General features: G+C 27.0%; 1 protein-coding gene across 2 annotated transcripts in view; it reads right to left on the bottom strand.

Moving 5' to 3' along the window:
- Positions 1-21,058, bottom strand: part of LOC132932455 (carbonic anhydrase-related protein 10) — a 110,593-nt gene that overhangs the window by 77,851 nt on the left and 11,684 nt on the right. For both annotated transcript variants that reach the window (XM_060998838.1, XM_060998837.1), the window contains exon 3: positions 9,654-9,701. In XM_060998838.1, coding sequence (XP_060854821.1) covers positions 9,654-9,701 — 48 coding nt within the window. The remainder of the gene's footprint in view (positions 1-9,653; positions 9,702-21,058) is intronic.

Raw genomic sequence — 21,058 nt, 5'->3', positions numbered from 1 at the left:
ACAGCACGACTTTAGGGGGTAAATAGGATTGGGAAGATTTCATAAGTCGTTCATAAGTTGTTTGACAGAATGTTCAAAAATTATTTCGAAAGCATACCATGTATAATATAATAACAATAGTATAATATATTAATAATAGTGTATAATTATAAACTTACATAATATTATATTCGATTGTAAAGATTCGATTAAGACAAAACCTCAATACATGGTAAAACACGTGTAACTATAATCTGAATTACATTTTTATTACACTTTTCAACGTAACTGTTCACCGAATAAACCAACAAAATATTTCAGCGAAAAAAATAATAATAAAAACTACCATTTAATTGTTTATCAGTGAACAGATTATATGGGTCACGAATGTTTTAAATAATGATTGAAGATTAATAGTTGGTGAACTTTAGCATGCTAATGATATTGTTTCAGTGCCGGATTGGTGGCATTTTTGTTCACCCTACAAATGAAAATCGAATTTTCGATAAACACCTGTCGGTTTGATCAGGAAATACGAGGTCGTGGATTTATGTGGTTAATGATCTGTGAATAACGTTTTCAAACATAATAATAGTTGTTACATGCAATAATAATTCATCGGTTTGCTTTCGACGGTGACCCGTGTAAAAAGAGAATAATAAATTTTTTCACTTTAACCGCAGCAACAATGAATATTTCCGTAGGTTATTGAATCCCTTCTTTATTCCTTTGGTCGAAATAAAAATAGGGAGAAACGCAAAGGACTGAAAAACGATTTGTATATAAATATACATTATATACGTGTATGGATATAAATGTAATCAATATTACAATGCCGAAAATGATATTATATGGGTTTTAAAGACCAAATTAACAAAACTATAACCGTAAAGAGAACTGTATTGTTATTGAGATGGTTTTTAAATAGGCAGCAGTAAGAAAAAGTTTAATAAAATCTATCGATTTTATATTTGAATAAATTATTAAAAAGCATTTGTGCGAATTCGTCTATTGAAATACGAATATAATATTAGTTTTCAACTATTTGGTATTTAAAAACGAATTTGAACAGGATTTTTTCACCACTGCAGTAAATGTTACATTTTATATATTTTCAACCAATTTTAATATAGTTTAAAACTTAGATACCTTCTTATATATACTAATCTTTAAATATACGAGTACACCAGAGTAATCATGCAATATTTATTTAAAAAGAATAAATATAAATTAATGTGTCATTCATTTAAAATGTATAACTATGTATAATAACTTACAACTTATACACAAAAACCTTTCGTATGAATTGGATTTTGAAAAAGTAATTTTATTTTCAGAAAACCAATTAGTTCACTTTAAACTATGTATGTATTTAGTAAATAAGTTTTATCACATTTAATTACTTTTCGTTGGTTTTTTTGTTTAATTATATATGTATACTTATACCCTATACACATATAATACCACACGATCAGTGATTAATTTTTAACTAATCTATAAGTCAAAACCTAGAGATATAGGGGTGTAATGGAAAGTTTAAAAAGTACACCCAAAGACGTTTTGTGCTTCATCTGATAGAAATTAGTTGCTTTCATTTAATACAGTAAGAAGAGGCCGAAAATTAAGACTTTATTCGACTGGAAATCGCTTGTGGGCTTTTTGAGTTGTTCAATTTGTACATCGTTTTAATTCAACAAAATCTGCGGTAGAAGTTCGGGTCTCAAACTTTGAAACTCGACATGCATGTCTAACTTAAAGACGTGCCTGCTACGTATGAAGTCACTGATAATATTATAATTCATAATTATTATAAGTCATAATACATGTATAGTTTGCCTAATTTGGTGTCATGCATTTTACTTTCATTAATTTAATTCGTTTTATACATTATTTACTTATTATTTTTTAATTTCAACGGGCATACTTATTTAATAGAAAATAGATCATTCTATCAGTGATTTTTTTTTATTCCGTAATATTTTTCAGTAAACTCCACACTTCCAATCATCTTATTTTATTGTGTCATTATTTTTAGTCTTTTATAACCGTTTGGATTGTCATTTCACACTACAATTGTTTCAACGTATTTGGCCAAATGGATTTCATAATTTTTTTCATTTTTTTGCTCTGTTATAAAGTTATTATAGCTGATAGATGTTTTATTATTTTTATAGCATTCACTTTTTGTTAACACTAACAATTTTATAGTTCCTTATATATTTTAATTAATTTCTGATGAACGAATTTTGCTTTACCTTAAATAATTCTTAGTATTAAGAAATTAATAGTTAGGTAATACTTTTTATATAGAATGACATAGTCGTTATTAAATTTCACCAATCAGTATTTGAAAAAATGTTTTTCTCTATATTATGTAATTTTATATTATTTTTGATTATTTAATATACCTTAAAATATATTTTATTAATATTTGTAAACCAACATTTATAGTTAGATGAAACTACACACTAAATCAATTATATTTATTTAATGTGGTTATGATAATTTTAAAACAACCTTCAATCATATTAATTTTGTATCTACAATTACATAATATATCATAATTCATGTTACATATTTTCTAATAAATAGTAGGTAGATAACCATACTATTACATATTTATTTATTAAGTTAGCTTTTATATAATATTTAGATAGAGAATTCAAAATAAACATCCAAAATTAGTTTTACGATAATATAAAATGTATACATTTTACATAATTTATGTTGATAAATTAATATATATAGACTTAGTGTAATATTAAAAATTGTTTTTATATGTTCTGAAAAAGATAAATTTATAAAAATTTACAGACACACGTGACAGTTAATTTAAATCATACCTGGATTTGACTTGATTCGTTTAAAATTAATTAATACGTAATACAGACCCAATTATTTAATTAATACTATTATGTGTATCTTATACAGTCATTCAAACTTAATAAGGCAAAGAGCCAAAGACGTATAACATCCTGTAACTCTATTATAATATTATGATACTAAAAATAATAAATGTATGCAAAAATCGTGGATTATAATTTAATTGTTGTATTTGATAATGAGTTTCTGAAAAAAAACACTTAAAACTGATACATAGCAAAATTAAATTTGAAGTTTTTCATTTAATTTATTTATTGTTGATAATTTATTGTTGTATAAATAATTATTAATTATAATCTGGACGAATTGAATCTAACAAATAGTTTTACTGACAAAAAATAACACCATAGTAAAATCAATATTAGGTATTAGTATCAAAATATATTGTAGATATTTATAAAATATTCATATTACATATAGTAAGTATCAAATATCGTAATGAATTTAAACCAATAATGTATGACACTAAACAAATGAGAATAATATATGCTGACGTACTAGAAGACATATAGGATAATACATATGATATATGATCATATTTGTTCATAAATACAATATAACTGCAATAAAATAAAATAATATTGTGTTAAATAATTGAAGTAGAATAAAGGATACAATAAAGTTATAGTAAAAATGGTGATTTTTTTTTCACTAAATAGTTATTTTATCATTACATTGTTTTTTTTAAAAGATTTATTTATGTATAGTTTTAAGTCATTAGGTATACACAATACGCCACAATCTATTGCGTCTCCAGATCTCATACATAATTATAAACATTTAGTAAAGATATTTTGTTATCATTTATAATTTTTATAATATTATACATTTATACTATTAAGTAGTTATTAACTAACATATATATTATCAAAAACGAATATGATCATCACAAAATAATTGATGCCGTCATTACTTAAACCTATTTTTCTTTGACAAACTATAATAATGATAATATTTTATATGAATAAAAATTGCATTCAGTTGAATAAAGTCCTTTGATTATTTTATTATTTTTAAATCCAAAGCTCGTCGAACTGGCGTTATTAAAAAGGTTTTTCGATACGACAGTTATGACAGAGACTGGCAGGAGGTCGAAAAAAATACTAACTAAATAAATAACAATGTAGACATTAAAAGAATGAAAAGTGAAACACATTAAACATTCATGTTGTACTAATGCAAACGCAAATCAATGTGAAACATTCGTCATTCGAGGATTTTGAATATAATATAATTTCGCCAGTTTGAAAAATATCCTATTGTATATATCACGAACAGTTCCAACGACGGCAATGCCCAGAGTATAGATGGACGGTCGCGCTTTGCGGGTGGTAGAATCTGAATTTTATTGACCGTTATCTTAGAACCATTTAAAGGATCCACGTATATACGAATGGGTGAAAAAACATATCCTAGTAGTCTCATCGAACTTTTATGACTCATACATTGTTATTATCGTCAAAAAAAAATAAATATAAGTCATAACTTTTGGCAGGGCATTGGAAACGTTTATAGCCAACGATAAAAACCGTTACTAACTAGACTATGTTTAGAACTGGGTAAGAAATATGTGGATTTTTGCTGTATTGACAAATCCAAAATCGTACATTTATTCGGTGACGCCTAGATAAATTATCGATAGTTGCGCGTATCACATATAAATAAAATGTGTTTTCAGTCGAAAAGTTGTTTTATTTTTAATCGTTTGTCTCAATATTGAATCAAATTAAAAAAATGTTAATTTTAACTTTAACTGAGGGTTATTATTAATCAACGTAATCTTTTATACTTCTAATATTTTACATTATGTAGTTTAATTTGAAATTTAGTTTTAAAAACACTTTACTCTTTAGACTTTAACTATTATTATTTAGGAATAACATGCCATTAAAAACATAATTTCTAAATATAGGACTGCTATAGGTACCAAAAAAATTATATTTATAAGTACGAACGATCTTAAATATATTTTCATAAATAAAAGGAATTCAAAACTTAATAACCCATATCTGGAAAACATTTTATAGCTAGATATAAAATATATTACAGCTTAATTTGAAATTGTTATTAAAATGTTATTATGTAGGTACTTAATTTGTTCCAATAATAAAAAAAAAAAAGTTTGAAGCTATAAGAAAGTATCCTATAATAAGTTCAATAATCTTTAATAGAAAACCGATTTTATTAATATCAAAGATGATCCCAGCCATTAATTTAAAACAGTTTCAATTTAAACTTGTATTACTCCGACCATGCCAATAATAAAAAGGTAATTTTTATTTTTTTTCATTTTTTTTTTTTTTTATGATTTTTATGCATCCCGGACAGCGTCACCAGCGTAAAGTAAAATCGCAATTGTAAACATAACGGCGATGTGTGACCGGAATACATTTGCTGTTCTGATCCTTTTTGTAAAAACAAATACAATAACAACTTGGATGTTTGTTTATAATTTGCAGATCTATAAGTTGGTGTGTTGACTTTGGCTTGTATTATATTTTTCTCAGTCGTGATTGAAAGTATAAGCGGATTATCAATCTATGGTACTTGAACGTGAACAAATTATATGTTACTTTTTATTCATAAATTTTCTATATTGTATAAATGTAGATGTATTATTTGCCAAGTTTTCGAATTATTCCATCCGAAATTAATAATTTTTACATATGTATACAATATACATATATTAAAATTGTAATAATTATTGCTTAACGTTAACACATTATAGTTTATCAAAGTATTACGTGCGTTCATGAACGCATAGTCACAACAAATTATTTTCTATTTTTTTATTTTTATTCTAAGTTTTCCTAGTAACAATTATCTACTCACTACTTTAAACTCGAATGTATGTTTTTAACACCGAAATTTACGTAAATAAGCTAAATAACGGCGGTATTCTTCCTTACGAGCTATACAAAGATTTTATTGAATTATAAATTAGATATAAATTCTATTACACTTTATTTGGAATACAGATTAACAATCCTATCGTAGTTCAATCTTATACCGACAAACTTGCTGCAGGCACTGTCTTTGTAATGTAATGGTTCACCTCTAAAATAGGTCATAATAAATTCTCATAAAATAACTAACCCGAGACCTACTCAGAATTCTGAAATGAAAAACTAAATGAATGAAAACAAGTATATTCAGTAAATTTAAACGAAACAATAGCAGTCTACTATCGTCTTAAAGTATTCAATAGTGAGTACAAAAAGCCATGACCGTGATTAGAAACCTTAACAGTCCCGAAACACGGCACGTCGGACAAGCATAAGATATGTTTAGGATTGAAAAGTAACAAGTACACAATTGTCAAGCAATTTACTGAAAGTACTTAGTTTACAGTCCGATTCTAGTAAATCAGTTCTAGCACAGTCGGGTGGTGAAACGAGTACGGCATTTTATTTATTTGTTTGTTTATTTTTTTTTTTCATTCCACGGAAAGTTTTATTGCTGGGAATAAAAATAATGAAACTTCAAGTCACGTAGCATTTTTTTTCTAATTATGTTCTCTCTGTAAATTTGCCAAACATATAAAATAATAAAATTGTAGTCGTTTTATGCTTCAAGCATAAATTCCACTATATACAAGCTCGACATAAAACTACAATCGCCTCCCCCAAACCTTAATAACTCGAAGAAGCGGGGAAAATCTAAAACTACATTCCTTTTGATATTATCTGATTGCAAACCAATCCCATCGTCAACGAGGTAATAAATTCTTAATGTTTTCACCGACCCCCGAATGAAAATTATTTAAGATTTATTCGCACACAAACGAAAAGTCAAAACTTCGTCGTTAAAATGACCAAGAAGGTTTTGATACTTTTACGGTATTTTTATGACCATTCGTTAATAAAGTGAAAAAATAACGTTTATACTATTGACAATTAATAATTTTATTAATACTAAAACGTCAAATTAAATTAGCATGTATCAGCAGGATTGCAATGATATCATGTTTTGTCGTAACAATAACGGTGTGGAATGTTATTTAATTGCGGTAGAAAAAGTTTTAGATAATATAACTGTTGTATCCCATATTACATTTTCTTATTAATATTTGCTATTTGATGTGTATTTTGAATAATAACTCATTATTAAATTATTGAGTAATTATATCTTATCATAACCCTTCGTTATAATTTCAAAGTTTATTTATAATGGAAATTCACAGAGTGTATAAGAAAACTGCTTTGAAGTATTCAAGAACGTAATTGGATACGTCATTTAAGACTAAAAACTTTAAATGCGTTTAATAAATCCACAAACCCTAGTCCAATACTTATAGCACAGTTGTTAATGACACTCCGAAATATTTATAAACGTTCATCTTGACATGAATATGCAAGTGTTTTTATTTTTGTAATTCATATTTTATACTTGTACATTATTTTAAATCATAGATACTTTTGGACATTACCTACCTATGTTTCTTTTTAAATTTTTTTATAAAATGTGTATCATAAATAAGTAGATTGTAAGTAATTTGTTCTATAAATAATTTGATTTCTTTAATTTTTATTATTTTATGCTAAATATTTTTTTTTCTAAATAAATTACACGTATTAATAGTTACACCTGTAATGATATAATCATAGGTAAATCTGTGTCAAATCTCTCCTATCTCCCGTTGCTATTTTATTTTTGTCTGGGGTATACTGACTTGTAATAAAATTAAAAAGATAAAAATGTAAGTACTATAATATATTGTAAAATATAAGATGATAAGCTATTTTAATATCTATTAATTTATTTTCTTCCCCACGAAAATAATTATTAGTTTACAAAAAAATAAAATATTATAATATATTTTAAATCTATATTTATTTTTAGACAATTAAGTAAATTACTACATTATTATGTATTATAGCTGTGTAATATTATTACGTATTTTACGTATTTTTAACAGAATATTACGATAAAAGTTCATTTTCAAATTATAATGCTTACTAATAACTTTAAAAATAGTTTTACTGCTAGACACCACATTATCACATTATTTCAAATAGAGATAATTTACATATTATAAATCAAAGTAAAAATCACAGTAAAATATTACTGTTATGTATCAAACATTCCCTTTTTTTTTCTTTTTTTTTTTGTGTATAACAATGAAAAACTATACCTATTCGTGTATGTTCACATTATCTTCACCACAGTATACAAAATTTACGGTCCTTTTTGAATAAATCATATTGTGAATATGATTTCAGGAAATAATGTATGTGATCAAACTATAACTGTCAAGCATAAAATACTGAACAAAGTTTTGATAAGATGAAAGGTGGTACCAAAATATTTTTTGGACTTGTGGTTAAAATTTAAAACATCGAATGCAATAACAAAAGTTGTGTTTCACTTGTATAGAAGTACTTTTACACCCCCAGAATAATAAAGCTAATTTACACTGATAGTACCAAACATATCTGTTTCAGTGTTATAAAAGAATTACAAATATCGTACGTTCAGCCAATATATATGTATATATAAACATATGAATTTATACTATACTTCTACTTTAAAAATAGTATATGATTAATAATACAATATGTATACACAATGGAAATTGAATTATCATAGAAATATATATTTTTCTAATAAATAATAAAACTCAATCATAAATACCTATAATAACATACAATACAATATAGAATATTATTATAATAGTATAATATTATATAAAATGGGTTAATAATATTATATTGTATCGTTGAGTAGATAGTAGGTATAATTTAATTTTTATATGTTATATTTATTGAATCTATTTATTGTATATTATATAGTAAGTATTTTTAGTTTGGCCACTTTAAAACTATTTTTGACATTTAATTTGTTTTGTCTTATATTAGCGTATTTAAGGTGATGAGTAAAAGTAAACTCGGTAAACGTGCAAATTATCTTTTGTAAAAATATTTGATATAATATAAATTAATTTTGTTGTATTGACGTGTAGTAATGTACTATAAGAAATTATTTTATTTAGTCTACTATGTTTAAAAATAACTGTATTTCGTTAGAAACACACAACAATAAATTATGATTTGTAAATGTATGCGAAAATTTTTGTTTACATCCTCAATGAAATTTCTATAACTATATATTATTTAAAAATAAAATATGTACTTAATGTCCTAATACGAATTTGAATTGAATGCCTAATTAATAATATTATAATAATCATTGTTAAAATTCTAATTTGTGATTTCATACTATATTAAATAATAATTAATTACATTTATTTTTAATTAAGTATACAAGTAATAAAAACCTATGAAATATATAAATAATTAAAAATATTTTAAATGGACATTTTTGCTTCTTAATTTAAGTTATTCAAGTTATATCAAGTAACAATACTTTAATTTGATCATTGTTTCACATAATACTGTACAAAATGAGTGTACTTTTAAACAACTATATTTTAAAATTAAAACTACTTAAAAAGTATTACGTTGCCTTTAAGTCTTCGGATCACGCGTATAATTTGTTCAAGTTTGAATCGCGATTATTAAGTATATAGTAGTCGAATTCAGTTAAACCTTAATTAAATCTCTGTGCATACCAAATTCATAATCTAATTTTATGAGCCATTATACGGCGCACATTAATATACTATAAAATATCAAATCAATAAGACAATAACAATAACGTCCCGATGTAATATTGTATTTATATAATTTGTTTTCATCAACGCAAATTATTTTATCGATCGAGCGTATTTCGTCAACAGCTATCGTAGTATAACAATTATAGTAATAATAATAACAATATAATAACGATACCTGATATTCCATCGTACGTCCACCACTCGTCCCAACTGGCCTGTACGCCTGTAACAACATAATAATACACGAAATCAATAAATTACCTACTCGATATTATACAATGTTATATTATACGCAAGATATGTATAATAATATGTACAATATTTACATTGGTTTAACAATAATTATTGGATACCTTACTCGTAAATTTATGTATATAATAATAATATGTGTATATATACGGTTAAATGTGTATAACATTATACACAGCGAGGCACCCGTGATGTCAACCCCTAATTATCGTATGTTGTATTAGTCCCCGTCGGTTAGTATACATACGTATATACACGTGACGTATAAAATATATATCTGACCGATCAATCAACTTTTCTTGTTGTCATGTTCACAGAATATGTAATATTATAATTAGAGTTGTGAGCTTGTTTAAAAATGCATTAGTTTCCGCATACTCAAAGCATATAGTTTCCTTAATACACAATGTACAGAATTAGACATACTAATGAATTAAATTTTAGAATTTTTATTTTATATTTTTAACACTTGATTTTTATGTCGTTTATTTTGATATTTTTAATGGTTATTTTTTTATCAATTAACATATTTTTTAAATTTTTGTCTTATTTTACATATTCTCTACCCAGTACACATATTGTACTTAATTAGCTATAAACTTTAATTTAAAATACATATTATACGCTTAATTTATTTTTATATAATGGTCCCTAAGTTTACCGATCTACTTGTAGTGTATTTTTTTACTAAATTCTTTCGATTTGAATACATTTATAAGGTTTTTAATGTATTTTTTGGGATTTATTGTGCATATTTTAAAGTTTTTTTATGCACTAAATTCACAGCCCTTAATTATAATATTACGATAATATACTTATTTATACAGACTGTAGTGGTTTTTTCTCTGTCCATTCTCTCTCACTATCTTTCTCGAACCCGACACGCTTCCTTCTAATAATAATAACAATTTATGATAGTAGGTTTACCTACAGATGACGATGATGTTATTTCTTTCTCTTGTATAGGTTTCTGTTATTTTCGCTATTTTGACAGATAATAATCGTTTGCGAAGATAATAATAATAATACTATTATATTACCATGCAGACATTCTCTCGACGATAGTATTATAATAGTGTCGGTTGCGGCGGTGGGACAATAATTTCCGCTTACGCTCCAAAAAATCCTTTTAAGTACAGCATGAGAAAATACGCCACTCGTCTCCGATTGACTTCCACCGTTATATCATGTACGTTCGCGGCGGCAGGCAAAAGGACGAGCGGATATGATATTCGTTCGGCGGCGCCATCGAGTCGGTTTGTGTTGCCAACACCGATTAATCTGCTCCGCGCGGCCACCCCTCTCGTTTCGTATATTATACATCGTCCCCAGTTTTATTATTGTTGCCGCTTTTCTGCACATACACACACACACACACACACACACACACACACACACACAAACAGATAGATACATACGTAGTTTTCACCGAGAGATATATTTTAGTTTTTATTTTTTTCCCACTCGCCCGCCGTTCGCTCGTCTCTATCCATTTATACTCTCTCTCGCATCCACACCGCCCTCCGAACGACCCTTGTGTAGACGCTACATAACTGAGCTGCCGTTAGCGTTTCCCTCGCGGGCGCCCGAAAGACTAGACGAAGTCTTGCCGAGTGGCGTCGTTGTCGGACTCAGCAGTGAGTCGTCTTTTCGACAGTGTATATCTTTATAAAAGAAAATTTTTACGGTTCAACCGTTATACCCTTATCCCGCCCATCCACCGACAAACCGACAAACGGACGACATTTATTATTATCATTCGGTCGAATCGATGCGCAAACCATAATATTATCATGAGTACGCGTGCTGTATTTGCTTAGTGTGGTATCCATCGTACCAAAAGTCGCGAACATCTCTCGAACCCCACCACATCATCCTCGCCCACCCAACCATCACCCTTCAAACTGTCGAGGACGCAACTCCGCCGGCACTCATCAGTCACCCATTTAAAAGCGTAAAACAATAACGTGTACCTATAAATACTAAACACTCGTAAACGATTGCCATTTCGTGTGACGTAATCTGCATGTCGTATAATACATTGTTTTTTCATTATGCGTTTATCGTATATCCCAACGAAAATCCACATGATTCTTTCACGCGCATTTAATCCTGAATTTATTATGTTTTTAAAATTATTATTTTTTAGACGGTTAAAGTTATTAAGAAACAACGTTTTTATAAAAATAAATTATAAATACACATGCATTTACAATGTTAATATTATACGAATTGGAATCGATCGGATTTGATTTCATAGTGTTCTGTATGTTCTGGTGATATTGAATACAACGGCATACTATTATAATATTGAAAGCACGACGATTCTCAATAGTTCCAAGAAACTGTTATTCGCTATACAAATAAAATGCATCATAGGTACGTCAATATATTATACGAGCATAATATACATGAATCGTTTAAAAAAGATAAAGCATAACATAGAAAAAGTAATCCATTAGAAATCGCTAGGATGTGGTTGAAAAAAATTGGTAAAAAAAAAATACATTAAGACGGTATTGAGCAAGACTGGAATCATTTACATGGAAATATAATCAAACTGAATAAGTGAGAAACATTCCGAAACAAAACCTAACACTTGTATAGAAAAATCTAATGGTATCTAAATACTACACGCATATCGTACGCGACGTATTTAAGTACAATTTAATATATACTCGATTTGCATTGTCTGAAACCCACGCAGAAAACACTGAATTCAAACGAAATTATTATGACGACTTTGCGGTGCCAGTCTCTGAGCTTTTGTGACTCACCGTTAATAAATTAACGTTTGATTACGTAATATATGGCGATAAAACGTAAAAGCAACATAATACAATAATATTATAAATTATTATTACAACTACAATGGTTATACGTATTTATCTTAAATGCGATATTCTTTCCAACGAATGAGTACACTCGACGTCAATCCGATTGAATCGTAAGTATGCGAATAATATTTTTTAAATAAATTCGTATTACTCTGCTAATAGATAGAGTGAACAGTTTTTTCAGATCGCACTTGCCTATTAAAATAGTATATGTTTCCCGGACGCACTTGATTGACGCGTGTGTTAATAATACATCCAAACGTAACAATTTAATACATGAAAGAAATTACTGAAAAATACTTAGAGAAAGTTACTACTGTTCCGCAGTAATTATAGATAGGTATTAAGTATAAGTACCTACTTAAACTCGCATTCGCATATATTTTTCTATTTATTTCCAAAACATTTTTTTTTTAATTACTAGAAATTTTAAAATCCCACCCATTTACACCTATTTAGTGCTTTAATTTTAACACTTATGTAATATACGAGTACCTTTAGCTGTTACACGCCTTCCTCTGTTATCTTTTCTCGTGTATAAAAACATCATGCCCGAAGACCCGTCTGTGCAGCAATTGTGGTTTAGACACGTATTATTCATTGCATTCGGGAAAAGTTCACACAGTCTATATAACACGATATTATCGTGTGCACATTTTTCCAAGTAAAACTAAACTCGCGGCATCATATCATTCATATCATTAAATATTTGATTCGAATTAAAGTATTACGAAACGACGATGAACGGAAACCTACTGCCTAGTACGTTTTTTTGTACGCGTTAATACGCAAACCACGAACGTGTGTCTCTTGTCACGATATGACAATAATAATATTATTATTATTATTATACGTGAACGTGTCACCCGAATATATTTTGGGCTTAAAAAATGACGACGGATATTTTGAAAGTTCTCGATTTTTCAACGCAATCAAATTGAAAAATTTAGTAAAATACAAAAAATGTTCGTTATCATAATTTGATTGAAAATAAATAAGACGTGTACAATTTTCAACGACCAATTTTACAATATGAACAATCTCAAATAATTTCTAAAAAATTAACAAAGTTCTTTAATCGTGACTTATTTTATTCAGGTAATAATATGGATAACTATTTAACACCGATTGATGGTTTATAATATACAGAGTAATTAATCGGGTTGCAAGTATATGCTAAATCATTCTGTATAATAAGTTAGGAGATATCAAATATATACCAATAATAAATTATGTATAATCTACAAATATCACATATTTATTAACAATAATAGCTTACTATGGTTCTAAATTTAAAATATTTCACTCTTTTTATAATATTTCAAAATATTCTTTTTTTCTTTTAAACGTATTTGGTTATAGATGATTAAAAATAATATATTGATTATACACAGAAAATATTGATAGTAATTATGCAAAAATATGCACTATACATTTTTGATATTTTTTTTCGTAGTGTATGGGAAAATATTTCTAGTTCACTAAGCAATAAATCTAATAGTTCAAAAAAACATGCAAATATAACAACTTTCGAGCCCTAGACTGTATCACTTATTAATTGGATCCTTATTGGTTATTACTGTTATTATAATACATAATATTTTCTTTGTTTCGTACAATAAACCAACTTTTAAAAATGTTCACTTGCAAGTTTATATGGTTATAAACTTTAAGGTATAATATTTTTTTTTTATTTTCCGTTAAAATTAAATACTTCAAGAAAATAAATTTCATGAAATTTTAAAACCCTAATAATAACACAATAACTCTAATGAAATACATATCAAGGATAATCGTATAAATTATTTTAGTGTAGACTCAACGCGGATTAATTTAAGCATTATACATCGTTAAAAATGTATAACATAAGTCATCATAAATTCAAAAATGACCACATTATAAGTCAACTTCGAATAAATGAATGTAGTGGTTTGTATGAGACCAAATAAACAATGTAGTTTGAAAGCAATCTGACCTTTTAATGACAAAAAATTATTATTATTATTATTTTAATTAATTGAAACAAAATATCAATCAATTTAATATTAAGTAAGATGGTTATTTATACATTTGCATATTATTTTCTTAACTGATAAAAAGCCACAGATTAGGATAGAAATTTATTTTATAGACACTGATTTTAATATTACACATAGGTACTTGCATAAACATCAATTTTTTTTTAAAAGCATATTATTTTTGTTACCTTAATGCATATTCAATATATTTCGGTTTTTTTTTGTGATCTTTAACATGAAAACATTGTATTGTTCTATATTATATTTTACCACGGACGCACACGCACATTTGCTGCTTTTTAGTTTTATGAGCTCGTTGATATAAAAAATGTACTTCCTGAGCAGAATTACGAAAATTGTGATTAGATTAAAGCTAGATAGGTTTTCAACAGGGGCTTAACTGTTAGATACGCAAAATGAATCAACTCTCTTACTTCTAACCACGTTTAAAAAGAACGCCCTCTTTTACAATTTCACCAAAATATTTGCCTTCGCGCTCATAACTGCTTAAATATTAATGTTGAATCAAAATAATTTCCTCCGTTAAAATTAATTATTTAATTTTGAAATATTATGTCTTATTAAATTATTTAATATTATTTAATTTGATAAAAATGTATTATATAGCTGAGTAACTACTTGTTAAACAATTTATTTTCTCATTTCACTCTTTTATATGTTTGATTAAATAATATATTTTTTATTAGTAAACTGTTTTTCATCATCATCATCATCATTATATATATATATATATAAATATATAAATTTTAATTATATTTTATTTAGAAATTATATGTGTAAACATTTAGAAAACTAATACAAGTAATGTATCATGTATGTCCTAAAATAAATAAAAAATGTTTCTATTATACATTTATAATGATATTTTTTTATTCTAAATCATACTTTATTAATAAGGATTAAATGTTTTGTATATCTATATAATTATTGAACATTTAATTTATAGAGAAATGAGTGTTGAATTGTAAGGCAATGGGTGGTAAAAAATAAAAATGTGAATTAAATTAAATTAATAACATAAGGTAAAACAGCATATAATATACAATTTACGTAATGTAAGATTAGAAATACTAATGAATACAAAGATTCTCTCTTACATTAAAATTGGTAAAATAAGTTGATGAAATTACGATATTTAAGTTAAAAAAAATATTTACGTTTACATAATACGGTCAAAATAGTATAGAAATAAGGACAACAATATCGTAACTGCAAATTAATCGTTTTAACTTCACATAATTTGAAATACAATCGACTGTATTGGTAAAAATTAAATAAAAACGAATTCATTCCACGTTTAATATTTCAGTTGCTAATAACCGTAAGGAGCTAACAATACTGGGTAATTCGAATTATACCACTTACACGTGGTCGTGCCATGTTCGTGTAGGTATTATAATATATTGTGTACATTGCAATATTATCATATTGATGATGAAACGTTTCGGGAGACGATTACCACGAAATCCCGCTGTTTGCCGTCGTTATTAACCGATGTGGGTCTACAGACGTGGATAAACCACCGCCACTCCGAGGTGCGCCACACACCGTCCGGAGGGTAGAAAACTTCAATCCCGCAAGGTCGTAGCGGAGTTTGTATAACGCATAATGATATAATGAGCCGAGTGTGTCGAACGCCATCTGTCGCGTGTCAAAAGTGGTTGTCGCACCCGCCGGTGCCTTCAAAGATATTATACACTAGAGTCACTATAGACGGACGTTGAATTATCATTATCATTATCATTATTATTATTATTACAATCGTAACGATGGCGATAAACCGCGAATGCGAGCAGGCCGCGAATAATAAACAATATAATATACGAAACTATATTATTATTATACGGTTTCCGATTGATGATGGGTTTCCTATGCGGGATTTCGTATACACTTGCGAGACCGACGTGTTGTATTTTATTGTAATACAGTTTTTACTTTTTCCAATATCTAAAAATAATTATTATTATTATTATATTATTATATAAATGTATACTGCTGTCTACTATCAACTTTTTACTATCACTTTCTGATAAGAATTCCCTTTTTTATAATAATAATAATAATATTGTTTTCAATTTAAAGTACCTATAGTTTTATAGTTTAATGTTGTACATATACTGGACATTGTAATTTACTGTTTTCCTTCAAATAAACATGCACATTTTTAAAAAGCAAAAAAAGGCAAGCATATATTTTATAAAGTAAAAAATATTTATTGAAATACACAACTAATGTAAATACTATATTTTAACGTTGTATTAAATATAATGATATTAAATGCTCGTTGAACCCGTCGTTTATATTGTACATACTTCCCGATATCGGTAGTCTGATTAAAATAAACCAAAAAGTTAAACGCGCGGTGACGGTTGTCAGCTGTACAACGAATGCCTTACACGATTTTAATAAAACGGAAAACTAAGAAAAAACTCAAAGAACGCGCATTTGGTTGTGACGGCTGTATATAAAAAGATAAAAAAAAAATACCGACCCTCTAAACGCGCCACGCAGTTAAGTCTACTATTATAGGTGTTCATAGATAAATAATAATAATAACCCTTTTATATGATCTCATCTCGGAGCTACGAAAAAAATAGCGAGGCAACCGTGAAAGAGTGTGCTCAGATAAGAACGAGAACGAAAAAAATCATACCGCTCTGTATACCACTTTGGTGGTAATTATTAGAACCGCGATTACGGGGAGTTTAAACGGTCTCCTTCTGTTCTCTTACCCGCCGTTACCGCCGATAAAAACGAGATTTCCGCGAAAACGACGAAAGCTTTTCATCGAGACCGTTATCAGATGACTTCCCTCATACTTCTCACGTGCGTTATACAAACCGTTTAAAACTGCAGTTGCTATGAAAAATCTATTGAGCGGACTATATATAATAAATATATAAAAAAAAAATGATGTATATTACACATTTCGAACTATATCAGCTATTTTACGCATTCGCTGATAAATTAAAACGGCAGACATGATTTTATGTGTATACTCAGTTTTTTTATTAAGCTAAATAGATATTATTTATAAATAACATTCAAAATAATTTAAAACGCTTTATCCTGTCCAATATTACTTTTTGATGGATTAGAGTTAGTTTAAAACGAATAGAATATTACACAATAAATTAGTATGTTAACCTAATTTATACTCTAAAAATATGTATCTACACTGAAATAGTTATAGTTAAAACAAATTTACTTTTTTCTTATTACATTAAAAATATAAATGTAGATTATATTTTATTTATCGTTCTCCTTTAATTATAATTTGTACATTAAAAACAAATAGTCCGTTTATTTAATCATATTGTAGAAAAATTCCAAACTATAAAAACACATTTTATCATATCTTATAACTATTTTGGTTGATAAAAATACAAACGTTTGTGTGTTGAAAAATATTTCAATTCATAAACACAAATCTATAAACGTAAACTTTGACTTTCAACATCAAAAGTTTGGAAGCTTATAAAAGTAATACAGAGGTGATAAAAAGATTTCTGAATTTTACAAAAAATCTATTGCTTTATTTTTTTTTTTATATCTATACGTATAAATTATTCTAATCCGGAGATCAAAACTTTTTAAGAAGTTTCTTGCTCATTTTTAATACATAATATATAACTTTGTTTTATATGTTAAGCTAAAAATAGAACTTTTCACAAAAAAAAATAAGTATTCTAAATTATATTATTATAATTATTTCTAAAATTTAATTTATTTTATAAAATATGTAATTATAAATTATTTTGGATATTAATAATAAATGAAAATATGTTTTTTCTTTTAAAACGGCGTCATGTATAGGCAGTTTATCAACATTAATGTTGTGATTGCCTATTAGTATTATTATATGATAATATGCAATGATATTATAATTTATTATTTCAAATTTTTAATCAATAGATACAGATGGTTTAGACATTTTAAAAACACCATTATTGATTTTCATTACATATTTTATTTTATATACTATATTACCTATGATTTTAAACCATTTTTGTTAATTGCCTTTTCTGAGAAATTTGAGCTTTATGAAATAATAAGTTATTTATAATTAGTTCCACAGTAATTGATACCATAATGAGAGTTCCTTAAACTTATGTTTTTAGTATGTAATATATTTTCTTATTAAAATAAAGTGTATATTGATTAAATGTCCGATATACTCAACTCTAATAAAGGAGCAATTGAGTAATACTTACTGATAAAAATTGTATAAAATATTACTAAGAATGAACAAGTAAATAATATAAATGTGTACAAGATTTTATAATTACTATACGGGATGATTCTTTTATCATGAACCATTCATCATTTCAAAGAGTATTCATGTTTTGAAGATATTTTTTTACATTGTTTCAAGTTGTTAATAAATCAACGTTTTTTTTAAAAAATATATATTTTTAAATTTTTTTTTTAAGTTTTGTACTTTTATGAATGACAACATAGTTTTAATTTCATATACCAAAGCAGAATAATTTTATAAGTATTTTGATACATACAAATCGAATTTAGGGCGAGTAGTTTATGAGTTATACGTATTTAAAGTTTAGTCAAGCGGAGTAGTAGACAAACATTTTGCGGGGTAACCCCATACCACTCCACTCCGCACATCAAAACTTTAAATACTTATAACTCATAAACTACTCGCCCTAAATTCGATTTTTATGTATCAAAATACTCATAAAATTATTCTGCTTTGGTATATGAAATTAAAACTATGTTGTCATTCAAAAAAGTACAAAACTTAAAAAAAATATTTAAAAATATATATTTTTTAAAAAAAAACGTTGAATTTTTAACAACTTGAAACAATGTAAAAAATATCTTCAAAACATGAATACTTTTTGAAATAATGAATGGTTCATGATAAAAGAATTACCCTGTATTATATCACTTACATATGTATATATCATAACTAAGTTTATGGTATAATTTGGATTTGATCATAGGTAGAGAATTCATACCAATGCGAAATAAAATTATAAACTGAATATTTGTATGAATTATTATGATAATATCTGAAACCAACTAAAATAATTTAAGAACTATCGCCATTTCACGCAAAGTAACGCATTCTAAATCATAAGTATATTCATAGGTATAACATAATAACTGATCATCAATAAAATAACGCACATGGACGTTTTGTATTCATAAATATAAGTAAGTAAATACTCTATAGTCAAATTCAAATATTTGTTGGAATAATAAATAAAACTACAGTTATTTAATTCAAAAATATATGAAACATTTGATATTTTTAATATACACTCATATTCCATTCCATATAAATATTATATTATCATTATGTGCGTACTTGTGGGAATTGTTGTTAAATCTATAAGTATTATTTTATGTAGTTTGAAACTCCATTTTTTAATATTTCAAAACCAAAAGTAAATAATGCCAAGGAAGTTGAATTGACTTTTGAGTGACATTCACGTGTACTTAAAAAAAATAAATATGCACAACAAATTTAAACTATCTAACTTCACAAAATAATTAACGTGCGTCATTTGCAAACCATAAAATACTACAACTTGAATGTAGAATATTATGTTTGCGTAGAATACGCTGAATACCATACCTATATAGAAGTGTTTTTATAAAACCATAAACAAAACATGATAATATTGTCTCGAAATAATAATAAACGAGTCTTTAGCTTATTATTATAATTTTATTTTTCGATAATTTTGATATAACGCCAACATAAAACTATCGAAGTATGTAAATCGCTTTTTATTAAACTGGAGAGAAAAAGGTCATTCAATTTGATTTAACGGCATATGCAATTTTAAAAAGAGCGATATTGGCGATAATTTTACTTTTCTGCAAACCCTCGTGCATATAATATAGTCAGAAATGATTATTTATACACACATTTACATCATTTACATCCAATTAAACAATTACCACTGGTGACTCAAGTGTCAGCATGATGTCGCTTATTAGAATGCGTGAGGAATGTACAGTTTATGGCACCGACAAATACTTTTCAAAAACACTAACGGTTGGCATCGTTCCCCGAATCTCAGAAGTGAGAACTACTACTACGACTATTATTGCTCTTATATTTGTGTGTGTGTGTGTGTGTGTTTTTTTTTACTATATGAATCTCTCGTTCCGGTACGGTGCACCGGGGTGTTTCTACGTCAGAAAAAATATAGGAAATAATATAATAACTGGTTCGCAGCACACGCACACGGAAGAGACTTTTGCTTCAGTGATTCGCAATCAACTTGGTCCTTAGACGAAAAACAACAGCTTTCGTCCGCATCGCGGAGTCTATATAATAAACATCCCTATATACCTTATACGTATAGCCGGTGTATGTGTGCTTATGTGATAGGTATGTATGTGTCTGTGTGTAATAAACAATACCGGCTGCCTCGAGGGCGTATCGGCGTTAGGTCGAATTATTTTTATTTCTAAAAATA

The sequence above is a fragment of the Rhopalosiphum padi genome, chromosome 1, assembly GCF_020882245.1.
Source record: "Rhopalosiphum padi isolate XX-2018 chromosome 1, ASM2088224v1, whole genome shotgun sequence".
Classification (NCBI taxonomy): Eukaryota; Metazoa; Arthropoda; class Insecta; order Hemiptera; family Aphididae; genus Rhopalosiphum; species Rhopalosiphum padi.
Note: the sequence above shows the minus strand (reverse complement) of the source record. Positions and strands in the feature narration are given on the sequence as shown.